A 27,978-nucleotide genomic window follows, 5' to 3' on the forward strand; every position below is an offset into this window, starting at 1 on the left:
TGGGCCAGGTATTGGTCAGTAGTGAAGAGTCTGCAGAATATCTGCACAAGCATATGTATGGGCTGATAGTGGAGTCTTTTATTAAAAGTCGAATCATTAGTCCCTTTCCCCTTAAAGTGTATCTAAAGACAAAACTTTTTTGATATATATAGTTTTGGATAGAATGGTGAAGATTAGAGCTGCGGTCAGATTTCTATTGCTGTCTGTGTCCCCGCTAGGGAGAGCCACCCCCCTTATTTATCCTAGAGACCACTGGAACTGAAAGGAAGGCAAATTCCCAAATTTTGAGTTGAAAGCAGAACAAGAATTAAGGGGAAAACTTCTAATGGGAACACATGTTTTGGTACCAACTGTCTTAGAGAGGATGTTTCTCACTTTGAAGAGAGATTTCCTCTCACTTGCTTTTGTGTTTTAAGGACAGGAAGTGCAGGGAAATTTCTCAAATGGAACACAGATGCCAACCCTTGATCAAGGTTTTAACAATTCTCATCTTTATCCAATATAAAACTGAAGGTTTTGGCTTTAGATTTACATTGAGGAAGTTACAATACAACATTCCAAACACAGTCCTTTATACATAAACAAGATAGACATCTACCTACCAGTCACTTTTTTTGAAAAAATGCAATAAATTATTGGCATAGGTTTCAATTATAGGGTAGGCTAATGCAGACACTTGAAGAATATACAAACTCTGTGCATGAATTTCTCAGTGGAAACCATTAAATCTAGGACCCCCAACTTTGCAAGGCATCACTTGCCACCAGGCTACAAAATTGAATTTTTACTTATATAGAGCATATATCATGCAATGTAGTGAATAATAGTTTAATACCAGAATTTGAAATTAAAAATTCTGACGAAAAAAATAAAGATAACATTTAAGTGTAAAAAAAATATAACAGGGTAGACAATAAAAACTATGAACGCCGACAACTCTAAATCATAATACCATGGCACAAAAAGACATTTTAAAAATCTGCCACAAGCAACTTCAGAACAAAGCAAAGAACAAACCTACATAGATATAATGATAACCAAACAAAAGGCAACAGAGAACAAATGAAGTAATGGCTATTCAGAGTTTTGTGAAGATCACTGGTACAATATCATGCTTGACTGTTGCAGAATGGATCTGTGAACTCTACCCCATTGTATCTTGATGAATAAAAAATGCTGAAACTTCTATGTAGAAAAAAGAATCTCTGTACAGACACTCAATCTAACAATGTGAGCACTGCACTAAAATCTGCTCTTGGTTTTAGCTAAAGAATAAACTAAAGACTGCAGAAATCAGCAGATAAATCTAATCTGGTATAATGCTCTGCAGGAATAGCCAATTAATGCTTATGTTTCCATGTCTAAAGAGGACCTTATTTCATGGGTCCTAGCTGCTCTGTGAGAACAAAAGTGAGAGTCTAATGCGCAAATATGGACACCAAGAAAACCCAATGCAATCATTGCCTGCAGTGACTGGACAGTTTGGGGTTAACTGGATTTCGTCTGTCATCAAGCCTGTATATATGTCTAGTTTTTTCTGCATTCTGCAATATATTATAATTCCAACTTTAAACATTTATGGGTACAATGTTTCTACTACTGCTCTGCCTGGACAAGGAACATTTCATAGAACAAATTTCCAGCTAGAGATGGCTGACTAAAACAAAGTGGATGGTACTGCACTTGCCAGATGGTCTTTTCCAGGGACAGTATTACAAAGTTGTACAATATTTAGAATTAGACTTTCACTGTCCAAATTGGGGAATTATACGTCAGAGCTATTATTGTAAAGAAGAGTTCTGAGAAACAATATAATAATAATGCATCTAAAATAATCCCATACAGTAACATAAGCCAGCCCAATCAACACAATGTTAAGGGGAAAAAAATCTTTGTATGGAAAACTTAAACAATCCATATACCTGGCAACATTCCATAAACTTCCCATCAACTTTAAACTGGGGGGGCGGGGGGGGGAATGGGGGGCAACCCCATTCTAAAGCAATCCATCTCCTGCTGTTTCAATTTCCATGTTTCCAGTAACCAACCAAAATTGCAGTCACTTCATGCCAACCCAAAGGAATTTATGAATGATTTCCACCTCAATTTCAATCACACAGTTGCTTGGCAGCAGAAAACAATAATAACTATGAGTGGCAGATTACTATGAGCCATTCGGTTCTGTGTTTGATCAACAACTGATGGAATGCTTCTAAACTTGCCCAAAAATTGTATATTCAGCATAACTATTTCTGGAACCTCCATGGCTCTGACACTTATGGACATGTGGAAAAATTAAAATGCATAGGAGCTGTGGAAGCATACTCCTCCTTATCCTATATAGCCAAGCATATCTCGACCAGGAAGACAAAAAAAAACCAACAAAAAAACATTACAAACTTTCCATGCTGCTATTCACTATCAAAGTGATACAATGACAGGGAAAGGATTTTAAGCTATTTCTTATGCTGATGAAATCACTTACAATGGATGCTTCTTGATGTTTAAAAGTTTTAGTTTCCTGCAGAATCAGCCGGTCCCTGAGCACTGGTCCTAATATACTGTTTTAGAGTGACTCTTTTCTCAGAGTGCTATGTAGTCACCCTTGTGTGTGCTAGTAAGCTGTGTGTGTCTCCACAAAACACAGACACAGTAAATCAAGCTACTTCCCTGCCCCCTCTCCTCCCTTTCTCCAAGCTAGTAGATGAACAGTTGGTGGAGTCTCCTCTGTCCTTTGTGATCTTGTACTGTACAGGATGTTCAGTGAAGCTTAGCTGAGAGACTTGGAAGCAGCTGGTCAGAAACATGATGATTATATGTGTTTGGGCAAACATGTAAAGCAATGCTTTGCTGGGCAATGTATATTTGTTTGATCTGCACCTGGATTTGAGAGTGCAATACTACTTTAAAAGAGAGCAGGCATAGACAACAAATCATTCTTATTGCTTGGCTTAGATCACCAACTAATTTGCAACTTTAAAAACACCATTGTTAATAGCTTAGCTATAACCTCAAGTATTCTATTTCACCAATTCTGTTGCAACTATTGATCCCGTAATCCGTATCAATTCTGCATTCTGAAATATGACTGACATGTGCCTGAACGCAGTGGTGTTTAATACAGGCCAAAAGTAGGTTATATGGAACATCTTACCTCATAGAGTGTGTTGTATGTTGTAACAGTGACTGTGTTGGTATGGAGCATCAACCTTTCCCCAAGCAATGTGAAGAGACTGTGAGTGTGCATGATTTCAACTTTCCGCCTGCCGTATGGATAAAAATAAAATATTAATCACAAAACAATGTACTCCAGACCTCTACTGATAGCCAGCAAGGTCAGCACTATACACACACACACGCCAAGGAAATTAAATCACAAGGTAAGAGAAAGGAAATGGTTAGGCTTGAAATTAAATTGCATTTGATACCAAGAACCATAAACATTATAAACAGAACTAAGCAGAAACCAGCAATTGATTTACAAATACCATATGGAATACTTATTCTGCACCACTTACTTGTGGCCCAGGTGCTTCAGAAAATATCCCAGGACTTTCAGTGCCTGCACACGGATGCTTTCACTTTTAGATGCTAGTAACTTATAAATGACCCTGAAAGAGGTGAAAATTATTATTTAGCAAGACCAACATTACTAACATGTCATTATTAGATAACACGTTTCCCTGCTTATTCATCAACTTTAAAAACTGGCACCCAAACCAATATAAGTCTTACACATACAAATAATCTAAGTGGTACCTGCAGTATACAATGATCTGTAACATGACCAGTGACAAAATGACCATCGTTGGCAAAGCTTTCCTGACGTTAGTTTAGAAGAATGCAGAAAGTGGCAAGGGGAAAAATAAGAACTTTGCACTTATCGTAAAATCATTTTTTTGAAGTCCATTGAGGGACAAAGGAAATTAGTAATTCTTAGACATTTGGATTATGCTGCCACCAACAGGTGGTTGGGACATTGGCAAACAAATAGGGCTAAGCCAGCCCCTGTATAACACCACCTCCAACCATCATGCCTCAGTTTTGTGGGCAAGCAGTATATGCTTCACAAAGGAGCAGGACCCGCTAAAAAAGATTTTAAATTAAGCACAAAAATCATATTTTTTTTTATTGTCCATTGAGGGACGCAGAAATACAGAGATTTGGGACATCCAAAAGTAGTCTAACAGAGGAGTGGGCAAAAGTTACAGAGATCTGTCAGATCATTCTACCAGGCTATCTGCAGGGATTAGCACCAGAACAAAGGTTTGATGAAGAAGGACCAAGGTAAAATCCCAAGGACCTGGCAAATGCTCTGTGGCTAACTAACCTAGTACACAAAAGGTCTGGAAAAGTGCCACAATGTGGAGCCCAGTGCCCAAAAGGTCACATTCAAAGCTAGTCTCGCAAACTTCCAGTCCAGCAAGTCTGGGGACACCCTTCAAAGCCAATGCTGAGGATGCACCCTTCCAGATAGCTGCTCTCTAGCGACTAGCTCATACAGCATTTTTAAAGTCCTAATTAAAGTCACCCAAAAAAAATATCTGCAATGTAATAAAAAAAAAAAAAAAACGACTGAAAAAAAAAGGAAAAATCTAAGAATAAAAAGGCTACCCAAAATGTAGTTAGACTATTACTAGCAAAAAGCTGAGGCATGATGGTTGGAGGTGGGGCCATACAAGGGATGCGTCTTATGTTTTTTATTTACTGGCGTCCCAACTTCCTGAAGGTGGCAGTATAACCCAAATGCCTGAGAGTTACTATATTCCTATGTCTCAATGGATGATATGATGGACAGAAGGATGATGGACTGTCCTTTCATATTCTATGGGCTTCTCAGACTGTGTTGGGGAAGGAAAAGCCTCCATTTAATTACAAAGCAGTATCTTGCATTAATAATGTAAAAATCCCTCTAAGGCCTTGTTGAATCAGGCTTCAGCTTGTATCAGAGCACTGCGAACAGCAAGCTTGTAGAAATCACTTCCAAAGTTTTCTGAAACTTTTTAACTACCATTCAGCTGCAGCTTGTAAATGATAAACACAGATCATAAAGGGAGTACTGTATCCAAAATGGGGATAACACCTACATTAAATTTGGTTTATGTTATTATTATATTTACCATACTATAAAAAATAAAAAATGTTGGTCCTAAACAAAACAGGTAAAGAAATTATGCACAAAATATATTAGACATGTCCTCTAATAAATGCTTATTTTTTCACAAAAATATAGGCAGTGTTTTTCTTCATTCCTACATCCTCCAATATGTTTATTCATTGTTGCCCCAATATTGTTGGCCTTTGTATTCAGATTTCTACCCACAAAACTATTTTAGAGGGGTTAGAGGTGACTCCAAAATTCCTCTATGAAAAACAATTATCTTGATCCACTACAAGAAATAATCAGCGCTGTTCTCCGAAACCGAACGTAACAATCCTGACTTTGTCGTACAGACTTGGAGTACACAGAGGTTTATTGTGTCCAGAGATTACAAGCTGCATTTCAGCAAAGATGAAGGATAAAAGAATCATTGTCTGAGGTCACACGATCTGGCAGCAGTGTTGCCGCTATTATACACAAAATCTCTCAGACATTGAAAACAGCAATGTAAGATACATACATTACAACAGATGCATATATCAGTGAATTTACTTAAATGAAAAGGGTTTCCAATTGCACAGAAGCCCGATCAATACCAATTAAATGTTAAGTCAAATCCGCTGCAATGCCAAGTCATTAGAAATGTATAAAATTGTTACTTCTTCAAAGACGTAGTGTCCTCTTATATCATTGGTCAATAATGTACATTAATGTGTAGTTAAAATTAATATTTTTATTAGTCACTTTTTTCCTTTGGTTTATAATATGAAATAGTAAACCTAAAAAAGGAACAACTGTACTGCAAATCAGTCTTAGTGTTTCAATAATACTCTCAAAAAGATGAAGGATTCCAAGCTCCGTTAAGTTTTTATTGTTGTCCGTGTCTCCAATTTCCCTTCACTTCCTGTACTAAGGAAAGTTGTTACCAGGACAGAAATGAAAGCATATCGGATCGCTTGCAGCTGTCGTGAGACTAAAGGGGAACATATTGGGACCACTTGGGCTACAGACCTGACAGTATAAATATGCTATTTTGCTGTCTCGATACATTTGGAGACATCAAGCATGCTCACATAACCCTTGCACTGCAGGGGTAGACCATTGCAAGGGTAAAGAATATTTTTGTAAGGAGTACTTCTTTAAGCAGCAGCTCTCCTTGTAAAGGCTATTGGGAAATGTAGATTTTTGCCTAGGATAGCTTTTTTTTTTTTCCTCAGAGGAAAAGTGACCCAGCAGTGGCTGCAGCACAAAGAATCTGAGTATGTACGTATGCTTGCAGGCACAGAAAACAGCTTTTGCCCCATAAACTTAATGAATGTTTTGTTTGCCTCACCGTATTCCATTCCTCTGATCAAATGCCGGTATCATCGAAGCAGGATGTTCAGACATGAGAGCCACCAAAAGCTGCAGAACGTCATGAATATTCTCATCCTGTAATATAGGGACAAACATGTTTACAAGACAGACTCTTAGATGCCCCATTTTATTTCAGCAGCCAGCTATAGTACACGTTGTATAAACTAAAACTGCCAATTTGTACATCAGGAAATGGTTGCTAGTTGGAGCCGTCTGCTCTGGAAAACTAATATAATTACAGATAATGGGTATAGTACATGGTAAGTCAGCTCACTATTTTCCGATGCTACGAAATTGCAAAGGTCATCTTTTTTGAAGTGTGCACCAAACTTCACTCCACCATAAAAGGTTTAAAGGCATGAGTCACATAATTAAGCAAAAACACACTGTACTGTTGTCACCCTCTGAATGTGCTGATCCCTGACATGGTATCCTATTAATTTGCAATCTGCAGGAGCTGACTGAAGTAAAGAAGAAAACCACTAATGGAATGGGTTACATGTCAAGTTACTTGAAAGGTTATTAATGGTCTCAAAGGCTGGCATTTGGATTGAGTCATGTGATCTCTAACTAATTGCCATTTAGAATGGATCATGTGATCTCTAATCAACTGCCACTTGAAACAGGTCACATGATGTAAAAGCCAATTGCTCCATTTACCAAGTTGCCAGGAAACACGACAAGCCAAAGGGGGTAAGCTGGACAGCAATTTGCAGCTGCTCAGAAGAGCAAAAATCGACGGTGGAACAGTTGTCCAAGGCAACCAATCAGCTTCTCTCTTCAGTTTGTACAGTTCAGATTTAAAAATTAAAAGAGAGAAACTGATTGGTTGCTGTCCACTGCTGCTCCAGATTTTGTCTTCTCCAGTTTTGATAAATTCCCCTCAATTACTGTAGGTTATGTGCAGAGATCAAAACTCCCCACTATGCCCATAATCAACTCTGGGAGATTTAAGGTTGCACTTTAGCACTAATAGAACATGTTAGTGTAACCCGAACAGCTGCAGCCTGGAAAATAGAGATGTTTACTTCTACATGTAACAAACTGTATTCACCCTTCGAGCTGACAAACTGTGTTCCTTTGAAAAGAGAAGCTTACTCAAAGATATTCTGCATTCAAAAGGTTTGGGAGTGTCAGATGCTGGATGCCCCCCTTCCCCCCCACTGTGTGTTGTGATTTTCTTCACTGCTACCTACATCATTATAAGGCATAGGCACATAAGGACCAGACGCGCGACACACCAAGAACTCTGCTGGATGTTTTCGGCAACGTTATCTGTTCAACTGGGTGCAACGATCATGTCTGATTTGCAGAGAGGCATTTATTTCATGATAGAAAAGGACTGACAGAGTTGCTTTACAGATAGACAAACACATATCGATATTCCCAATGTGTTCTCATGTAAAATCACTTTATTGTTAACTAATGTCTGACTCTTCTTGCCAATACTACAGTGGCAGGAGACTGTTTACACAACACACACCGGGAATTATCTAATTCCAGCATCCTATTAGATGCACGATTAGCTTTAAAGGTTGAGCTATGAGAAAAGCTGTTGTCACTAAAGTAGATATACAGTACATGAGAGTGGTATAGGCTAACTAAAATAAGAACAGCTTCATCAACATATCAGATGTATATCCAAGGAGACGCCATGGCTGCTCTTTCACAACACAGAGAAGCAGTGTCTTAGCTTCTGCTTTTGTTTCCACAATATCATATCCAAGAGGCCTAACTACCTTTACTGCGCTCAATGTCAAGAGTTTCTTAAAGTAAACAATGGCTGTTCAATTCAGTCATGTTATAAGTGAGTTATTATCACATGTTGGTGAGCATGCATGCAGACAGGACATGGCTGCAAAGAGGCTCCAGGAGATTAGCAATGCTGATATTTAACAAAAGATAGGTGACAATTGTAGTTTTTTTTGTTAAATGGCAATAGTTTGTTATACAAAGTGCTTTAGAAAACTCAATGTCAGTTAGGGTTTACATCAACTTTACTACATGAATGTGTTTTCCCAAATACTCCTCCCCCTCCCGGCTGCACCCACTATGTACGTCCAACCTGTTGCCCTAAATCTCTCAAAGACCACCTGGTTTCAGCTGCACTGAGGATAACTATCACCAGTGCTAGGTGCCTCACAATCAGTAAAATGATGCAATCAATGAGTGTAATGTTGATCAGGCTGCCCATCAAAAATCAGACAAGGATGAAAGCACGTTCATTTCTAGAATGGATCTGGGAAGTATATCAAAAGATATACATAGATGTGCTTCCTGAAAAACTATTTAGTACTCAGGTAGACACAAATTCCACCTCTAAACCTCTATAACAATCCTAAAATCATAATAAACCCATACATAATAAAAAACATACCTCATGCATTGTCAGCAGGTAATTTAAAATGCTCTGTAGTTCATCTTCTTTGACCCCTCGGTCCTGAAGGAAAAAAAAACAAGATTCTACCAATTACACACAATGTAACATTTCACCAATGACCAAATTATTCCACGTATAAGTGGATCCTTCATCTCTGTTCTATAGGTCTCTGCTGCACATTTCTGCCTCCAGCACAGCATTGTGCGTGGCATTTTTTCTTCACAAAATTTACAGCTGCATTGACCAGCAACCTATCAGTATATTCAGTCACTGTCTCTGGACGTAGGTTTGTTTCTGACTTTCAGAAAAATTGAACTTCAAGAAATGTTATTTACAGAGACCAATGTTTACCAGAGAAGCTGCAGGAAGGAGCTGTAGAATAGCAGATTGTGATCACAATGGTTAAAAGGTATGAAATGGAGAAGGATTTGGGGGTCATTGTAGACCACAAACTGAAAGGTAGTTTGCAGTGCCAGGCTGCTGTAAACAAAGCTAGCAGGGTCTTGTCCTGTATTAAAAAGGGGATGTATTGCAGGGACAAGTCTATAATTTTGCCACTTTATAGATCATTGGTTCGACCTCATCTGGAGTACGCGGTCCAGTTCTGGTCACCAGTACTAAGAAAAGATGTCCTTGAGTTGGAAAAAGTCCAGCGAAGGGCAACCAAACTAATTAGGGGTATGGAGGACCAGAGCTACGAGACGAGGCTACTAAATTTAAACATGTTCACATTAGAGGTGAGGAGATTAAGGGGGGATATGATTTCCATGTACAAAATGTTTAATGGTGGTAGCAACATTAGCGATAAACTGTTTAAAATTAACTCCGTTACAAAAACTAGAGGCCATCACCTAAAATTGGTGGAAAAAAAATTCCAGCACAAGGGGCGAAGGGGGTTCTTCACAGTAAGATCAGTTAGGGTCTGGAACTCACTGCCACAGGCGGTGATTTCAGCAAATAATGTGGAATTGTTCAAGAAACTTTTGGACGATTTCTTAAGGGACCGTAATATACAGGGGTACAGGTACTCCTAGAATGAGATCCTAATAGGTTGGACTTGATGGACTAATGTCTTTATTCAACCTCAAATACTATGTAACTATGTAACAACAAATCTGCTTTCCCTCAATCTTCAATCTGAAAGCTCAAAATGTAGGTAACCTCAGCGATCAAGCTGTACAGCGTAACTATAGAGGAGAAAAGTGAGGACAGGGACCAGACTATATTTTTTGGCAGGGTTCCCAGTCTACCCCACCAGCTTGAAGGGTTGTGCTCATGCATGTGGGGTGCATACTTTCATGCTGCGGGCAGGGGTGTGGCTGCGGTGCCATTGACTTCAATGCACCACCACGCCTCCTCCCGACCCTGAACGCAGGGAGCTAGCCGGCTTGTGTTCCAGAGGCCGAACGCTCTGGAACACGGACTTTGTGGTGTGACTTCATCAAGCCCTGTGTTGGGGACTAGAACTTATACAGGGCTCTCTCTCTGACCCAATGTGGTGGTGCTGCTTGCCAACACCCAGCGCTATTAAGTTGGAGAAAACTGAGTGAGTAGCATGCTCCCCATACCTGAATAACCAAAAGTATAAGCTGTTTAAATACATACTTTAAATATATATGACTATTTTAATTAGACCTGTTTGGGATTTCTAAATAGAGGATTAGATAATCATCTTCTGAACAACATGCAGGTAATAACATAGGTATTCGTATGCTAGTTTGTAACATAAATTTAGGGACGGTAGAAGGTTAAAGAAAAAACAATGACTCTATAGTATATTTTGAAGGCAGAAATGGAACAAGGCCAACACTGCAGCAAGAAGAAGGAAAATAAATGGAATGAATATGTCATGCTAACATTACACAATTATGATATATAAAAAATAAAATAAATCCAATAAAAAAAAAACAAAAGCCAAAATAAAGCCATAGCAAGAAGCCAAAGTTGGTTGTCAGCTAGTTTACAAAATGGCCAATCAGAGGCGGCTCTTTAATTAGGCAAATTAGGCGGTCGCCTTAGGCCTCGCACTCCCGAGGATGGCCAATGTTTAGTGGTCTGTCATGAGCCATTTGTGTGCCAGGTTCACCGATTCCTCAACTTATGTCATGAATCAAGAACTAAATAGGAAAAATATTTACTTAAGCAAACAAAGGGAATGTGTTACCTTTAAAATGAGCTGCTTAAGAAACAGCAACATAAATGCTCTCAGTGAAATTATTTCTTTCTGAGACGGTCGGGACCCATCTACAAAAAAGACAAAACATAAACAACATTTACATTTCTTATTGTAGGCAGACTATACTCAGGTTAACAACAGTTTGCATCACACTTGTTGGTTCATATACATGCATTTGCTTCAAACAGTTTACCACTTAGTAAGGCAAATTTAAACTCATGTCCATGTTTGCGAATGGTGCCATTTGCATTTGATGCCGTGAAGAAGGCAGCAGTAAAGTCCTACATGCAGCAGTATGGAAGCACTTCACAGACGATCCAGAGATAGGCATTATTAAAGACTCCTAATCACCACATCAAAACTGCAGGTCTTTGGAACTCTCAGGTTTTTAGAGCACAATGTTAATGTAACCTTTCAGCAAACTAAGATCTTAGTTCTACATTCACCTTTTCTGCCAACAGACCAATGATTCTCTGGTCCACCTTGACAGAGCACTTCTTCAGGATCTCTTTACTCTTATGCAAGTGCCAGAATCTGTGGAGTTGATCTCTAATTTTCACAGCTATTCTCACTGTGCCAAATCGTCAGGTTCCTCTTGGAGGTTTCAGGCTGGATTAACCAACTCTAGTCTAAAAAAATTAACGCTTGCAGTGGTGCTAGTCCCATACTGCAAGGGTTAAGTGCTCGTTTTGGTCTGGGGTCTGAAATAATTTAAAAAACATATACTCACCTGATCCTCTGTCCCGCCTGGCTGCTAGACCGATCACCATGGCCTCTAGTTCCCCCCCCTTCCCCCTCGAGTCACTGCAAGGGTTCCTCCCTTCCATCTACTCACCGCAAGGGTTAAGTGCCTGTTTTGGTCTAGAGTCTAAAAGAAAAAAAATTACTCACCTGATGCTCGGTCCTGCCTGGCTGCTAAACCGATCCCCGCAGCCTCTAGTCTCTCACCAGCTGTGGCAGTCTAAGGACCCATGATGTCATCGCACCCATTCACTTGCATTGGATGTTAAAAGGACAAGGGACATACCATAGCTGGAGTAGAGTGAGCGGTCACTACCTCAGGCCCGAGGTTCAGGAGACTACTTTTTTTTTTTTTAGACCCTAGACCAAAACGAGTACTTAACCCTTGCAGTGCAGTGGTAGCCCCACTTCAAGGGTTCATATTCTTTTTTTTTTACTGCCCAGAGTTCCTCTTTAAAACTGCAGCAGACAGTCAAATCTCTCATCAAGAACATTTTCAGCTGCCATGTGAAGTAAAGTGGATTTTTTTTCTGCACAAAAAAAGGAACAATCCAATGTTAATAAAGTTTAACTGCTTCTAGATTGTAAGCCCTCAGGGGCAGGACCCTCCTTACCATCTTGTCTTGAATTGTATTGTCATTATTATTAATATACAGGATTTATATAACGCCAACAGTTTGTGCAGCCCTTTACAATATAAGGAAGACATTACAATTACAATACAATTCAAGACAAGATTGTAAGGAGGGCCCTGCCCGTGTAATCTCTTCCTTATATTGTAAAGCGCTGCGCAAACTGTTGGCGTTATATAAATCCTGTATAATAATAATACTTCTGATGCTTGTTTAGTGGCCTTTTCATACATCTACCAATGAAAATAAATCGTATGGACCTCTTCACTGCTCAATCTGCACATTTTCCAGCTGTTGGCACAAGACAACTCACATGGGTATAAGGTGGGGGAACACTTCATATCTGTGCAAGAATGCATGTTGATTCCATCCTGTGATACTGGATTAGAATTTATATATACTGGGCTCTCATGTCATTTCACTATGACAGGCGACTTTCTACAAAGCAGAACAACGCACTTAATCAATTATATGGGAAAGGAGGAAGGGGATATCAGACAAGGTGTGCTAAATCTCCAGAGATGAAAATAATAAATTACTAGGTCCTAGCTCACACATATTTGCTTTCACTCTAATAGGCAAATGTGTACTCTCCAATATTAATTCTTCATGGCATGCCTACAGAACAGATGTACTCTCTATCTGAATACTGCTCATGTAGTAATCGGTTCAGTGATGATTTCTGCCCTAAAGGGAAACACAGAGTGCTGTCTAACTGGGTATCTATCACAAACCTTTCACCAAAGGCCTTTTCCTTTTCAATAAACTTTGCCCCATTCACAGAAAATAAATGAATTCACATGAAGACTTGGATTCATGCGTTACAAAAGACAATGCATGTAACCTATTAAAAAACACTTTTTCTCACTGACTTGTTGCTCAGAGTTACTGTACTTGTTCCTTGGACTGTAATTTAAGCATTCACAGTAGAACTTGAAGTGACAAACTCAGGTGTTACATTTCAAAAACACATTCAAGTACCTTAAAGGAGAACTATGAGGTGAGTGCTTTTCACTCATCTCATAATTCTAGCCGACCTGTGACAATGAGACTGTCACAGGTCGGCTCAGTAGATCGGGAAGTGAGCGAACATATACAGGCGTTTGCTCACCTCTCGATCCTGTCACGGGTCTCTGCCATGACAGGGGAGGGGCTGGATTCCCCTCTCCCCGCTCCGATCTGACAGCGCTGACTGGCGGAACGGACGGGGGAGGAGGCGGGTACAGCTGGCTCTGCCTCTAGATAGGCAGAGCAAGCTGTCAGTGACGCAGCTGGGTGGATCCCGGCACAATTGTCGGGATCCGCTTCAGCTGTGGCGTCTCAGTATACCGCGAGCTGCTGATACTGAGCCTAGGGTGACGGGAGGACGCTAGTTTGTGTCCTCCTGTTACCCTAAGGAGAACTATGGGGAAAAGCCCTAACCCCATAGTTCTCCTTTAACTATTAGCAAAAAATGTATCTTATTTGTGTATCACCCGGCTGTAGATCCTCAAATCATCTCTGAATCGGTGCTGACAAGGTCCTTCCTTCTGGAGGGTGGCTACTTTTGTTCCCCATGGTTCCTGTGTGTTGTAAAGCAGCCACCGCTCCAAGCTCACTCGCATGATGGACAACAATCGCACATTTAGCTTACTAATGTGTATTGAGATTGTAGTCCATCACGGGAGTGAGCTTGGAGCGGTGGCTACTTTACAAAACCCACAGGGAACAAAAGTAGCCACCATACAGAGGGAAGGACAGTGTCAGAATGAATTTGGAGATTATTTAAGGGTCTACAGCCGAGTAATGCAGAAATATCTTTGTACCTTATCCGTTAAGATACTTGAATGTATTTTTAAAATTTAACTTCTGAATTCAGTATCACTTTAAATAAAAAAAGTGAATATTTTCTATGTTATATAGAACATTTAGAAATGTTATTGTGCCTAAGCAATACCCTAAAAATGTATCTTTTATTTGAAATGCGTCCTGAAGAATAGCAGCGCACTTCCTGGTGAGTGTGCCTAGGCACTGTTCTCCTTGCTGGAGGTTCTTACATAGTTACATAGTATTTGAGGTTGAATAAAGACATATGTCCATCAAGTCCAACCTATTGTGTGTGTGTGTGTGTGTGTGTGTGTGTGTGTGTGTGTGTGTGTAAGAGTTTGGTTGCCCTCCGCTGGACTCCCTCCAGCTCAAGGACATCCTTTCTATGTACCGGTGCCCAAAACTGCACCACATACTCCAGGTGAAGCCGAACCAGTGATGTGTGAAATGGCAAAATTATAGACTTATCCCTGCAAAACATTCCCTTCTTAATGCAGGACAGGATTCTACTAGCTTTGCTTACAGCAACCTGGCACTGTAATCTATTATTCAGTTTATGGTCTACAATGACCCCCAAATGTTTCTCCATTTCCGACTTCCCTAGCGGCATATCCATAATTTGATAACCCATTTGCTTATTTTTGATCCCAAAGTGCATAACTTTGCATGTATCGACATTAAACCTCATCTGCCACATTGTTGCCCACTCCCCTATTTTATCCAGGTCCTCCTGTAATGTTATACTATCTTGGTCCGTTTCTATTACCCTCCCAATTTTGGTATAGTCCGCAAACACTGAGATATCGCTTTTTACTCCGTCCCCGATGTCGTTAATAAACAGGTTGAATAGCATGGGTCCCAGCACAGAACCCTGAGGCACACCGCTAATGACACTAGCCCAGTCTGAGAGGGCACCATTTATTGATACTCTCTGTACCCGTTTGTTTAGCCAGTTCTCTATCCATGTACACACCCTTACTTCTATGCCCATAGACCTCAGCTTGTATAGTAAGCGTTTATGAGGTACCGTATCATAAGCTTTTGCGAAATCCAGATATACCACATCCACAGACCTCCCTCCATCCAGATCTCTACTTACCCCCTCGTAAAAAGTTAGTAGGTTAGTCTGACAGGAACGGTCTTTCCTAAACCCATGCTGATTATCACTAACTATACCATTATCCCGAACAAATTCTACTAAATAGTCTTTAATTATTCCCTCTAGCAGTTTACAAATTACCGATGTAAGCCTAACTGGTCTGTAATTCCCAGGTTGGCATCTTGCCCCCTTTTTGAATATTGGAACTACCGTAGCCCTCTGCCAGTCACTCGGAACTCTACCAGTCATTAGAGAGTCCTTAAAAATGATGAATAATGGTCTTGTTATAACCGCGCTTAGTTCCTTAAATATCTTGGGGTGCAGATGATCTGGTCCCAATGCTTTATTTGCATTAAGTAGATTAAGTCTTTGTTGTATCCCGGTTTCAGTCAACCAATTGCCTATATTTTGTGATGAACTAAGTGTTTCATCATAGACGTCAAACCCGTTTCCCTCCTGAGTGTATACTGAGGAGAAAAAAGTGTTCAGCACTTCTGCCCTCTCCTTGTCATTTGTGACTAACTTCCCGCTTACGTCCTTTATTGGGCCTATCTGCTCCTTTCTCCCCTTTTTACTGTTTATGTATTGTATTCTGACATGAGAAAGCAAAGCCCTGCCTCTATCAAGATGGCTGCCTCCACACTGAGACACAGTGTCGAATGAAGCATGATAAATCAGTAATGGGGTAAAGATATAGAGAGACCAAAGACAAAACTGGTGACTAGTCATTTGCTCTCTTTCTGCCTCTATTGGGCAGAGTTCAATTCCTCTCTAAAAAGAAATGCCACAATTCTGAACAAGGTTCTGTGGAACCATAGGGTTTTTTTCACTGACCACCAAAAGGGTCATATCTACCATGGCCACTTATGTTAGAGCACACGATGTTTACTGTCTTGAGTTTCTTTTCTGTTGCTATTAATTTCATTTCAAGATTTTAATTGAAAATAATTTGCTTATATACAACAGATGTGTATTAAAAAATGGCCTGCCCGGGTGTCAAACACTCTACATACACCACATTCCTTATTCTGGTATTTACATTTTCTAGAACTTACTGATCAGGCTAATGCACCATAAGTTGTAGGTCCAATAATTTTTAGTATGAGTTTGCCAAAACCTGTAAATTATTTCATGGGTTCTTCTAGGGTACAAAAGTTAAGAAAGGCTGATCTAGACAAATCTTTCCAAAAACTAGGTCTAACTCTGAGTGGGGAAGATTATGGACCAGTGCCCCAGTCACCAACACACACACAAAGGGCATGATTTATAAATCATCTGCCCCGCCATACGCTGGCTGAATGCTGTTCACATGGCATTCTGGTCACTAAATGGAGCTGAAGAGTATAGGAATTTCCAGGGTGACAATGCAGAACAGTTGGAAGACAGGAACCAAGAACTGTTACCCTATAAATGGAAATGCTTCAACAATGACCTTCATGGTAGAATAAGTATTTGATGAAAGGAGGCAGAAATATTTTGATAATTACCTTTGAAGTTACTTTAACATATTGCACATATCCCATTTTAGTTTTTAGGGTTTACATATACATTAAGGAGGTGTAAGTACGGAAGCTTATAGGCTTGTATGTAGCATTATTTATATGCACATGCCCTTTTAGAAAAAGTAGGTGACACCAAAAGGACATGGCAAAGAGAAACTATATAAAAACTAAGCTTTTATTTAATTTTGGAATTTTGTTTTGCTGCCTCTGTCCTCCATGCGGAAATTTTTAATCACTTTCTATCCCAGCAACAGTGGTCATTAGAGATGGGAGATCTTTACAACAGGAAACAATACAACAGATGGAATCCAACATCATATTATTACTCTTGTGTGTGTTCCTTTTGGGGAAAAGCAACTAACTTTCTGTTACAGGTTCATTGCTCACCCAGACATGAAGTGAGGAGAAAACAACCCAAAAGAAACAGAGAGCAGCAAAAACCTGACAGCAATGCTGAACATTTCCATTAAGAGTAGTTTCCGGTGAGTGTTTAGATTGCACCTGTATGGCCCACCAGCCCGAGATGTTTGTGGGCACACTAAGTATGCGGTCTTATAGCAAATGGCATACATCAACAATTACAATGACCTGACTTCTTCCCACAGATCAAATGTATGCTCAGTTACGTTTAGTGAGACATAACGTTCTTATATCTACATCTAACACAAATTAGCTTGAAGGAGTAGCTACAAGCTCAGCAAAATATTAAAGAAGGAAATCTCAAAACTCGCCAGACTTGTAAGAAATATGTCAGAAATAACTAATGTTCTCTACGAAAATCAACTGCAGAAGCAAGATTCCAGTTCCCGCATACAAGTCGTTTTCACATCTAGAGCAACTCATCAATAAAGGACTGGCCAACTGGCAGACTGAGCCATGGAATGAGATAGGTAATACATTGGTGTGGCCCTCATTCTTCCTGGTAACATCAAAGAACCTCACTGTGTGAGAAGTATCAGTAAAGCAATGTAAAGATCACGTATGAGGTACAAAGCACAGACACTCCAAACCAGACTATTAGAAATCTCCTCTCTGCCTAACTGACCATAGTATAATAAAATATGATAGGTTGTGATGGCTTTGGGGTACTATAATTCATATCTCTGATACTTGAGGTCAGTGGTACTGAATTGGATCTACAAAATGATCAGTCACACAAAGAATCCTAATAAAGTATCTTAAATTGCATTTAAAATATCCATTTAAAAATGTATCTAAACCTAGGAACAAAAAGTTAATATATTGCTGCTTAGCTTAGCTGCTCCAGACAGCTGTCATTTTCCTGTCTGGAGCAGATTTCTATGGGCTAATGAAAGTGCACCATATAAAATGTGTCACGATCCTGCAGTGATTGGTGGCTAGTGGGCTGAACAAGATGACTGTTCCACCATGAAAATGATATGGACTCCCATAAATAAAATACTAATCATATAACTTCCTTTAACGAATGAGTACAACACATTTTGTCGTTTTGCATTCTTCCAGCATTGGTATCCCTTGCGGCTCTTGGCATTCAGTTGCATAACATCTCAGGGCCACAAAGGAAGTTGATGCTGAAAGAGTTCCCTCTACCAGGCGATATAATTGCAGACCTGAACAGAGAGCAAGTAAATAATGTCCGGTTTCTGTCGCTGTTGGTCCCGTTAAACATATGTACTGGCTCAGAAAAGGACGGGGGGGAGCAAACAAAATGGTGATATCTAACCTTCCTAAATCTATTGTGAAGTCATTACTTATGAGGGGAAGTTGGGAAAATGAACTAATTCAGTGGTATCTAAATCAAAGGTTTTTATTTTATTTTTTTTTAAATGAGACCACTTTTCTCTTTTTACACAGTACCTCAATATCACAATTTAATCTGTTAAGTTTTATTTGCACAGGAAAAAAATAAAAATAAACATTTTTGGCAAACTGGGGGAAGCAAAATGTGTTTAATCTTCCTTTATAAAATAGTCTATGAACATTTATGCTTAATGAGAAATTTGTACAGCTTGATAATATCTAACAGGATGCAAGGAATATTTCTTGAAGGACTGACCAAACAGACCACTACAATAAAGAATATCCCCCATGTAATTTATACTACTGCCCATTTAATGCAATTAACATTATATTTATTTCCTATATCCTTAATAAACAAGAACAAAAACAACTACCTCTCATTTAACAACGTTAAACATTTAACATTGATTCTGTTCCTCTCTCTTTATATATATATATATATTCTCATTATTGATCCTACCTCACCTACCAATATTGTGACATGCTTCTAAGGTTTTTACATAACCTTCTGCAAACTTCCCTGTATTTCTAAGCTAGAGAAGTGTAATCAAAGATCACATTGGCATTAGAAAAGGTCATTCGGAGAAAGGCTACCACTGACATTTAGGCAGCCCACACTTATCATCATTTTCAGGCAACAAAGTAGAAGTCTCTAACTTGTGATAAACTGACAGAAACCTTCCAATGTTACATAAGTTCTGCTTTTCTGAAGACAACAACTGCTTTAAAAATAAAAGATAAAACAGCCCACGCTCTAAACTAAAAAAACTCTTCACTTTGTACTTTTCTGAAACTAAAGTCATTTTTCTGCGTCTGTAGGAGGAAAATAACACATTTTTCATTATTACAGTGTGAAAAGTGAACTAGTATCCCCCCAGAGTATTAGCAAACATGTTCTAGTCTGTTTCTTAGAAAAAAAGAAAGACAAGTAATGCAATACAATGTATTAGAATCTAATATGCATTCATATCACACTGACAGTGCAGCTACCAAAATAGCAGCTCTTCATAATATTCACATATTTCACCTTTTTATAAAGACAGTACAACGATTACTCTGAAAGCACAATTAACCATAGCAACCTAGGTGCATTCACTTTTAACAAAACCTGAGTCGACAAAACAGTATACCATGACTGTTTATTAGTTGGTATAAAGTTCTGTCCTCAGTACATTACTCCTTTGTTAAAATCTAGCCCTCCACCCCTTTGCCTCATATATTAGTTAAAATAAAAAAGGATCCAAGAAGTCGAGGAGCTGTCAGAGACCTGCTGCTTCTGCGCATGCGCCAAGCCGGGGTTCCCGCAATGGGCCTGTGCGCATGCGCGCGCCAAGGACTGTCCGCAGAAGAACGCTCTCCAAAAGGCTCACAGGAAGTGACACTCTCCAAAAGACTCACAGAAAGTGACGCTCTCCAAATCATTTCCTTCACTATTTAAACCCAGACTCCACACCTACTCATTGCTTGATTGTCTCTTCAACCGCCCTGACGTCTCCTGATCCTTGTTTCCAGTACCCTTGATTATCGACCCGGATTGACTTTGACCTTGTTTGCCTGCAGCCTGCCTTTGACCTCGGAACGTTTGACCATTCTTGTTTGCCTATACCCTTGACCTCGGATTGTTTCAGTGGACTGCCTACGCCTTCTCCTTTTGTACTTGCTCTGCCTGCTCGGTGTGACCTCGGCCTGTTGACCTCGGATATTAAGATTTACAAGACCCTGCCGCAAAACCAAGGAGTGGCCTGCACGGTGGAACCGCTCTATAAGGACTCTGTCCCCAATACCAGAGTCCCTAGGACACGAGCTGCAAGGGAAGCCTCCTCCTACATCCAGTCTCCGCACAGATACGTGATAGGAGCATTTGGATTTGCATGCTAAAAATGGTACGACCTCTCTTGCATGGCATACAAACAAGTTGTTATAAGTAAGCAATTCATAGCCTAGAGTTACATATTCCACAATTAACCCTGGCACGCTCTGCACTCCTGACCATACACCCAACTTACTTACTGCTTGAAGGAAAGGAGAAGGTGATCATGTGAGGCATGGGAAGGTACTGTTACATGATGTTCAAACCCAAAAAACTGGTTACAAAATACATATTTAGGGCAGCAAAAATTCATTACAAAAGGGAGCTCACTTGCATAGATTATATTTATGTTAATTAATTGACCTACCTACCAACATACACGTCATGGAATGGAAGAGTTTGTTTTGTATGAAACAAAGAGTTTGCTACCTGGAAACCTCCTATTTAGCCCAACCCTGAGTAGCGAATAACTTATACAAAGCTAGGAAATATACAAAAGAAACAGATTCTGAAAAAATTCTGAGCAAACAACTGAAGCCTTGGTCAACCAATAAGAAGCTTGTTTTAATTTTTCACTTTTTATTGCACCACATTACAATGTGAAGAAAAATCATTATAGGTGCGTTGAACTATATGAACCCATTCCAGTTAGTAGGACTTTAAAAAATGCTAAGCGTCTCTGACACAATAAACTTGTTTCCAAGTATCTGGAAAGAACCATTTCTTTTGAATACTAAAGATTTAGAGGAAAAACCATAATCTGATTGGTGGCTTAGAACCACACCTTCCCGCTCGTTCCACCAATTTGCATATGTGAGATCAAAATATTATCTGCTAACAAGTTTGGTAATTCAAGACTATTCAACGTTCAAATAAAATAATTACAGAAACTTTTTTTTTTTGGTACATGCTACCTACCGAGCCCTTTTGGATTGATGCCGCTACTGTCGGCAGGGTTTACAACCCAGTAGTAATATTTCAGTGTGTGCATTAGCTGTAATACTGTTCCCACCCTTCGGATGGTGGTATAAATTGTGGCAGTGCCAATAAACTCAGCTGACAGATAGGTGTAGAGCGAGAGCTGCACCTGAAACAGGCAGAAACAAATCAGTTATAAATAGCTAAACAAGAAAAGTAACAAGTAGCTAAAGTGTATTTCCACTTTTGCAGTCAAATTTGAGAAAACCCCTTTATATGTTTATGTGCTCCTATTTACAGCATACTGAAAAATAACTCAACTCTGAAAAAAATTCTTACCCTTCAGATGTTTTGTTAAAGCAGGCAAGATGGCTGATTCCAAGTTTTTCTCAGCCCCTTCACAGAGATCTGTCCTAATGGAAAGCCTGAGTACTGAAATTTGAGGATTGTGTTTCTCTGATAAGCTTCATTAAAATACAATGGGGGCAAGCCACCTCAAACCCCTCAACCCTCACAGCCCCTCCTAACATTTAAAAGAAAAGGTAGACGAAATTTTAACCCTTTTGTTTTAGCTTACGCTATGCTAATAGGAACATGTAACAAATATAAAAATAGGTATAATCCCAATATGGCTACGAAAGTGAAAATACACTTTAAGGGAAGCAGATGTGTGTATTTTTCAGCAGAAACAATAAAAACCAGAGACTGTATTACACCAAACATACAACATAGCAAGCATGGATTGGAAATGGGGAGTTGCAAAATTTCAGGTCTATTGTGTGACTGGCACAGAGACCGGCCTATAGCATATGAGGAGGAGCAAAACTCTTGCAAGCTGTGTTTTAAGTACAAATCTGCAACTTTTGGGTCCGCCAAGACTCCAATGCATTTCTTATTCTCTCCTGAGATTACACTGACACTCAATATTAGATCAAGTTGCACAATCCAAAAATGTATTGCAAGGCTCCAACAGTAACTATACTAAAAAGCCTTAATCACAGGTCTTCCACAGAATTAGTGAATAAAATCTAACATGGAACATAAGCCAGATCGGGAGATACAAAATTAAAGAAAATGAACAAATTATTTGGGTCCATCCATGTTTGTGATGGTCATACTTTCATTGGGATCATTAAAACTTTTCTGGGGTATTAGCACCTCAAGCACATCATATATTCTTTGGGGTGTTTCTAATACATATTTATTTGTACCTTAGCTTGGCTATCTCCTTCAAATTCATTACCAAGGCCAGAAATGAAGATCTAAAAAAGATTAACTACCGTGCAAAAACAGCATTTCCTTGGACTAGTGTTGACTAGTCTAGGACTGAAATGTGTCCAGATGTCATTTCGAATACATGCTATATATGTATATATCAAACATTAGCCCTTCATGTTACCTTAGCTGGCGTGTGTATCCAGATGGCGGGGTTGAAAAGGATATGATCACAAAGCTGCTTCAGTAAAGGTGCCCCATGAGACAGACCATCCAGATATTTTGCAAATGATAGAAACTGCTCCAAAACCGCTCTAGTTATGTGAACCCTGGAGGACTGCAACAAGATGGCAAATAATCAACACTCTAGAATGCAATTACAACACATGCTTACTACATACAGTGTTTATCTTCCTCCATATTAAAGAACATGTGCCAAGAAGCTGGCATAAAAGCTTGATTGCCCTTTTGTAGTTGACAGATCTTCCTCTTGCACAAAAAGTGAGTTGAGAATATCAGTAATTTATTTACGTAGGCTTGGCAAGTTCAACTAATCCACATAAAGATAAATACTGTTAGAATTAGAAAATGTTTGATGAAGATCTCTATTAAACAATTTGTTAAAATGGATTTCCAGGTTACAGTTTATCTCTTTCTTTATGCTCATGAAGGAGAAATGTTCAAAGATTCACAGCCCTTAGTTCTTAAATGAGAACTGGGAGATGATGGCTTTTCATGTATGAATAGTTATATAAAATGAGACAGATGCACTGTTTGGTAAGGAAAAGTGCTGCCATAGACTCCTAATTAGTTCTACTCTGATTCACAGCAGCAGCACTTGCAACATCCATGCTATCTCCACACGGCTCGTTGCAGATAAGGGATAGAATTTCACACAGCTCCTGGTTTTTATGTAGAAATTAAAGTGTATGTCAAGACAAAAAAAAATCATATGCAGTACATCTATACAATACATGCACTTTTTTCCAGGTGTTGCCTCTTTAAAGAAAAATACCTGTTGATCAGACAGAAATTCACACAGCTTCTAAATTCTCAGGGACTTCAGACTGAAAAGCTGCTTGGATTGCTGTGGATAACTACAACATGGCCGTGAAATGATCAATGCATGAATAGTGCTACTATAACATTGAAAAAGGCTCAGCAAACATTATATGGCAATTGGCAGCCAACCTTATGGCACATGTCGAATAGATTTGCAAACTGATGACCTACGATTGGCTACAGAATCATTTTAGGAACCTACAGCTACAGCAAGAGTAACATTATATAAACTGTGCCACTTCATACAATAAACCTAGAAAACCTTTGTTAGTTGTGCTCAGAAATCTCTGTGCCAAAAGTTACTAATTACAACAGGCCCAAACAGTGGAGAAACGATCTTGTGCTAAGCTAACGACGTTTGCAATGTGTTAAATGGAATTTGAAGTCAAACAGTTTTACCAAATCCTAAAGAGTGCAGTAATCTGTTGCAAACAATCAGAATTCATGTCATCTGACTCGAAAAAAATAAAGTCAAACTAAACTTAGTTTTAACCCACTGAATACACTATAGATGCATCAAAACAAAAAGGTATTCAAGGGCTTGCAGTTTTCTTTCTTTAGGGAGCAGGCACAGGCTGAGTAGAAAAGCCTGTCCACTACCAGTAGACCGTGCAGTAAGGTGGCTTTGTTTAAGCTGTCTGTCGGGTGAAGACCTATTGCTCTCAGTGCTTCTGGTCACCCTGGTCAGTGCAGTTGCACACATTAAACACATGTATCACCGGGAATGTTGGCGTGCGAGCAATAATTTTAGGGCCATCAATCACTATTAACACTAAATTGATGAGCCGTACGCTTTTAAAGTGTCACCCATGGCCAATTTTGGGTGTGGTAGCGTTTTGTGATTTCGTAGGTGTCCGCAATGTTAAGGCTTGACATGTTGGGTGTCTATTTACCCGACGTGACCCTGTGTTTATATATTACTAAAAATTTGGGTAATAAACATTTTGTTTTTTTAAAAATTGTGGTCCTTTTTTTAATAAAAAAATCTGTCCAAAACAAATGTCAGCAAAGTACCGCAGCGCTGAATACTGAAAAATGGCCTGGATGGGAAGGGGGTTTAACACCCCAATCAGCAAGTGGCTAATTAACCCCTTCGTGACTGACGACGTACAGTGTACGTCGCCAGCATCGGGGCTGTTTAAACAGATTCCCGGCGACTTTTGCCGCCGGGACTCTGTTTAAACCTGTAAAGCCGACTGACGGCTTTACAACAGAAGCGATTCTGGCGACTTACCTGTCGCCAGATCGCTTCCGTGTCCCGAAGAAGGGGCCCCTCCTACGGGCCCAGGACCGGCTTCCTTGGTGTCTGCGGGGAGCTAGGTGTCTATGGGACCGGGAGCGATGCAGATTGCATCACTTCCGGTCCCCGTGTCAGTTCTGGGCTCCTGCAGCCCAGCTATAAGCTATTGAAGTGCGATCTGCACTTCAATAGCTTATTTCTAGTGTAAAGGTGACACTGGGGGTCTCTTGGACCCCCAGCATCACCTTAAAGAGTACCTGTCACCACCATTTGCCATCACATGGGGGGCTTGCAGCCCCCCCATGTGATAGCAGTCAAAGTAAAGTTAAAAAAAAACAGTTTTTAAAATGAAAATGAAATAAAATAAATCTAATAAAAATAATAATTAAAAAAATTTAAAAGTTCCCCGCCCCCGCGTAAACATGCGTCGGGTGCGCCTACGTATGAAAACGACGAACGCGCTACACATGTTGGGTATCGCCGCGCACGCCAGAATGAGAGCAATAATTCTAGGGCCAGTATTTTGGGGTATCTCTAAAATGATGACCTGTGGGGGATTTTAAAGCGTCTTGTGGACTTTTTGGGGTACTGCAGTTTTTCGCCGTTTCACAGACGCACGCAATTTGTAAACTGGGCATGTTGGGTATCGTTTTACTCGTTGTAACCTCATCTTTTATATTTCATTTAAAAAATGGGTATTTTGTTGTGTTTTGGGGCATTTCATTAAATTTGTCACTAAATTTTGGGGTTTAATAAAGGAGTTGCGCTAATATTGCGCAACATAAAAATTTGCAACTACCACCATTATATTGTATAGGGTCTTGGCATTCAGAAAATATATAATGTGTGGGGGTTTTAAGTCATTTTCAGGCCTAAAATGTGGAATATAACATGGCTGCAAAAAATGAAAAAAAGGCCTCAGTCATGAAGGGGTTAAAATGCAGAAGCATAATATACATACTTGCCTAAACGCTATGTCTGCAAGTCTTGTCTTGTGTCTGCAAAATAATAGGTAGAAGGTGTTCCTGTATACAGTTATGCCTATAGGGTGGCTACTTTTTTTCCATGGTCTCTATGAGGCCACCCTGGGGTGCACGCACCCGGGACTACGCAGTGTATGCAAATAGCCGACAGACACAAATAGCTTTGTCTGTGAACTGCAGTGCTGCCTCGCCAACCAGCTTTTAGATTTAGAGCTGGTTGCCCTGTAATCGTGTGTGATGTAACAGTGTGCAATCCACGACAGGAGATTCAGGGAAGCGGCGGAGACCGAGCAGACTTGTACAGCGGCGGTCATTTAAAATAAAAGGTAGAACATTTGTTTTGGAGTAAAATTAAGAAAAAAAATATATTGAAAGCACTGCTATTTCCTTGATCTAGAGGGAAGTATGAAATAATAGTTAAAGGTTTAGTACTTCTTTAAGGGGTCTCCTCAGCTAAAAGCCAATAAGACAGCTAAGATTTGACTCCAACTCAGCAGGGAGCGTGTAAGACCTAATAAGACCGCTAACATTTGTAATTATATGGCATAAAAGCAGTTCAGTATGTTGGCACTACATTAATATGGGAACAAATTCTGCAGCTAACTGTAGAAAGCTATAGACAACACCACATAACAAAAAGTAAGATTTTAACATTTTGTGTTGAACATAAATAATACTACAAAAAATATAACTGTGGAACAGGAAAAACTCTATTCTATTCTATTTGAAGGGTTCATTTTTCACTGTCCATCCTTTGAACATGAAAGGTAAAATTTCACTTTAAGCCACATGACACATATACCCATAACAACATGCTGTGCGAATCAAACAAGAGGTTAAAGCTGCTGATCTCCTGTTACTCAGAATCCATACTCGTAGCTCTATTACACATCTTCCTGACGTTCTAGCATAATAGATTCTAAGTCCAATCACTAAGCACTGCAGGGTTCTGCTTATACAGAGAAAACTTCACACTAATGTGATCAGTAAACTACTGCTCAGCCTGTTAGCCTTAATATTGGCTGCACTGTCCCTTTGTACAGTGATGCTTGACACATTAGAATTCATTATATCACTTAAACTAAAAGTCCACTTGCAGAGCTAAGATCTACTAAGCTGTATTTTCTACTGCAGCTACAGCTGGATGATTTCATAATGATTTATATTCCAGTACCCTAAATATGGCATAAAATTATTACCAAATGGTAGTCGGTATAGTCAGGTTGTATAATGTATTACTCGGGTATAATGAGTACAATATATGCCACACAAGATACAGGCCTCCCAAGCTTATCAATCTCGTGCACAAAAGGAACACGATTGCAGGCTGCGGAGTGTCTGGAAGGTGGCCATATGGTGACGGACATTGGGCGTCTAGTGGGAATGAAAGATGGTAGAGATGACAAGCACATAATAGAACGTAAAAGAAGAGAGAGTGTAGAAGGAATAAGGAGGGGAAAGGAAGGGGGTGGAACACGTTGGTCTTTTCAGCAGGCAGAGATTCAAAGTCCTAATATTTACATTCATAATAAGGTGAGAAAGGTAGTGTCCACTGTGGTAAATGTATGGACCTATGGGGGCCACACACGTAAGAAGTCCTTAGAAAACTTTGTTAATCATAAAGCCATGCAATCTCGTTTTGACCTCGTTAAAGGGATTGTTTTTTTTCTTGTGTTTCATTTTCACAACAGCTTACCTTTTCCAAGAGGTAGCCGATGACTAGAAAACCTTTTCCTCCCAACATCTGTTCCTGCATAGCCACGGAACTCTTCAACAGCTCCACCAAGAAGGCCAGCAAGGTCGCACTAGAGCAATAAAAAAACAAAAAATTAACAATAAATAACGGAGTAACGTTTTCAGCACAGAAAATGGGCATTCCAGCACTGACCATCAATGTGAGCCAACACTGCACATTTCACTGTCTGCATGTAGTGTCTGGCCATTATTATTTGCTTCATATCATTATTACTACTGAAAATAATTTTGTTCTATGGAGCAGCCAGAGTGTCAAGTACATTAAAGTAGAACTCTGGGAAAAAATGTATTAACCCTTGCAGGGGGGCTACCCCCCACACCACAAGGGTTAACTGCTTGTTTGTGTCTAGGTGCTAAAAAAAAGTTATACTCACCTGATCATTCCTGCCGGCCTGTTCTTAAACTGGTCCATAGAGCCTC

The 27,978-nt window shown here is 39.7% G+C and overlaps 1 protein-coding gene across 4 annotated transcripts in view; it reads right to left on the bottom strand.

The window, feature by feature from the left end:
* NBEA (neurobeachin) overlaps nucleotides 1-27,978 on the bottom strand; it is a 553,993-nt gene that overhangs the window by 342,339 nt on the left and 183,676 nt on the right. For all 4 annotated transcript variants that reach the window (XM_018554206.1, XM_018554199.1, XM_018554191.1 and 1 more), the window contains 8 exons: nucleotides 27,500-27,608; nucleotides 22,703-22,855; nucleotides 21,304-21,472; nucleotides 11,002-11,081; nucleotides 8,835-8,897; nucleotides 6,435-6,532; nucleotides 3,519-3,611; nucleotides 3,155-3,263 (listed from right to left, as the gene is read on the bottom strand). In XM_018554206.1, the coding sequence (XP_018409708.1) occupies nucleotides 3,155-3,263; nucleotides 3,519-3,611; nucleotides 6,435-6,532; nucleotides 8,835-8,897; nucleotides 11,002-11,081; nucleotides 21,304-21,472; nucleotides 22,703-22,855; nucleotides 27,500-27,608 (874 nt within the window). The remainder of the gene's footprint in view (nucleotides 1-3,154; nucleotides 3,264-3,518; nucleotides 3,612-6,434; nucleotides 6,533-8,834; nucleotides 8,898-11,001; nucleotides 11,082-21,303; nucleotides 21,473-22,702; nucleotides 22,856-27,499; nucleotides 27,609-27,978) is intronic.

This window comes from Nanorana parkeri, unplaced genomic scaffold (genome assembly GCF_000935625.1).
Source record: "Nanorana parkeri isolate BGI_ZX_2015 unplaced genomic scaffold, ASM93562v1 scaffold8, whole genome shotgun sequence".
NCBI classification, from domain to species: Eukaryota; Metazoa; Chordata; class Amphibia; order Anura; family Dicroglossidae; genus Nanorana; species Nanorana parkeri.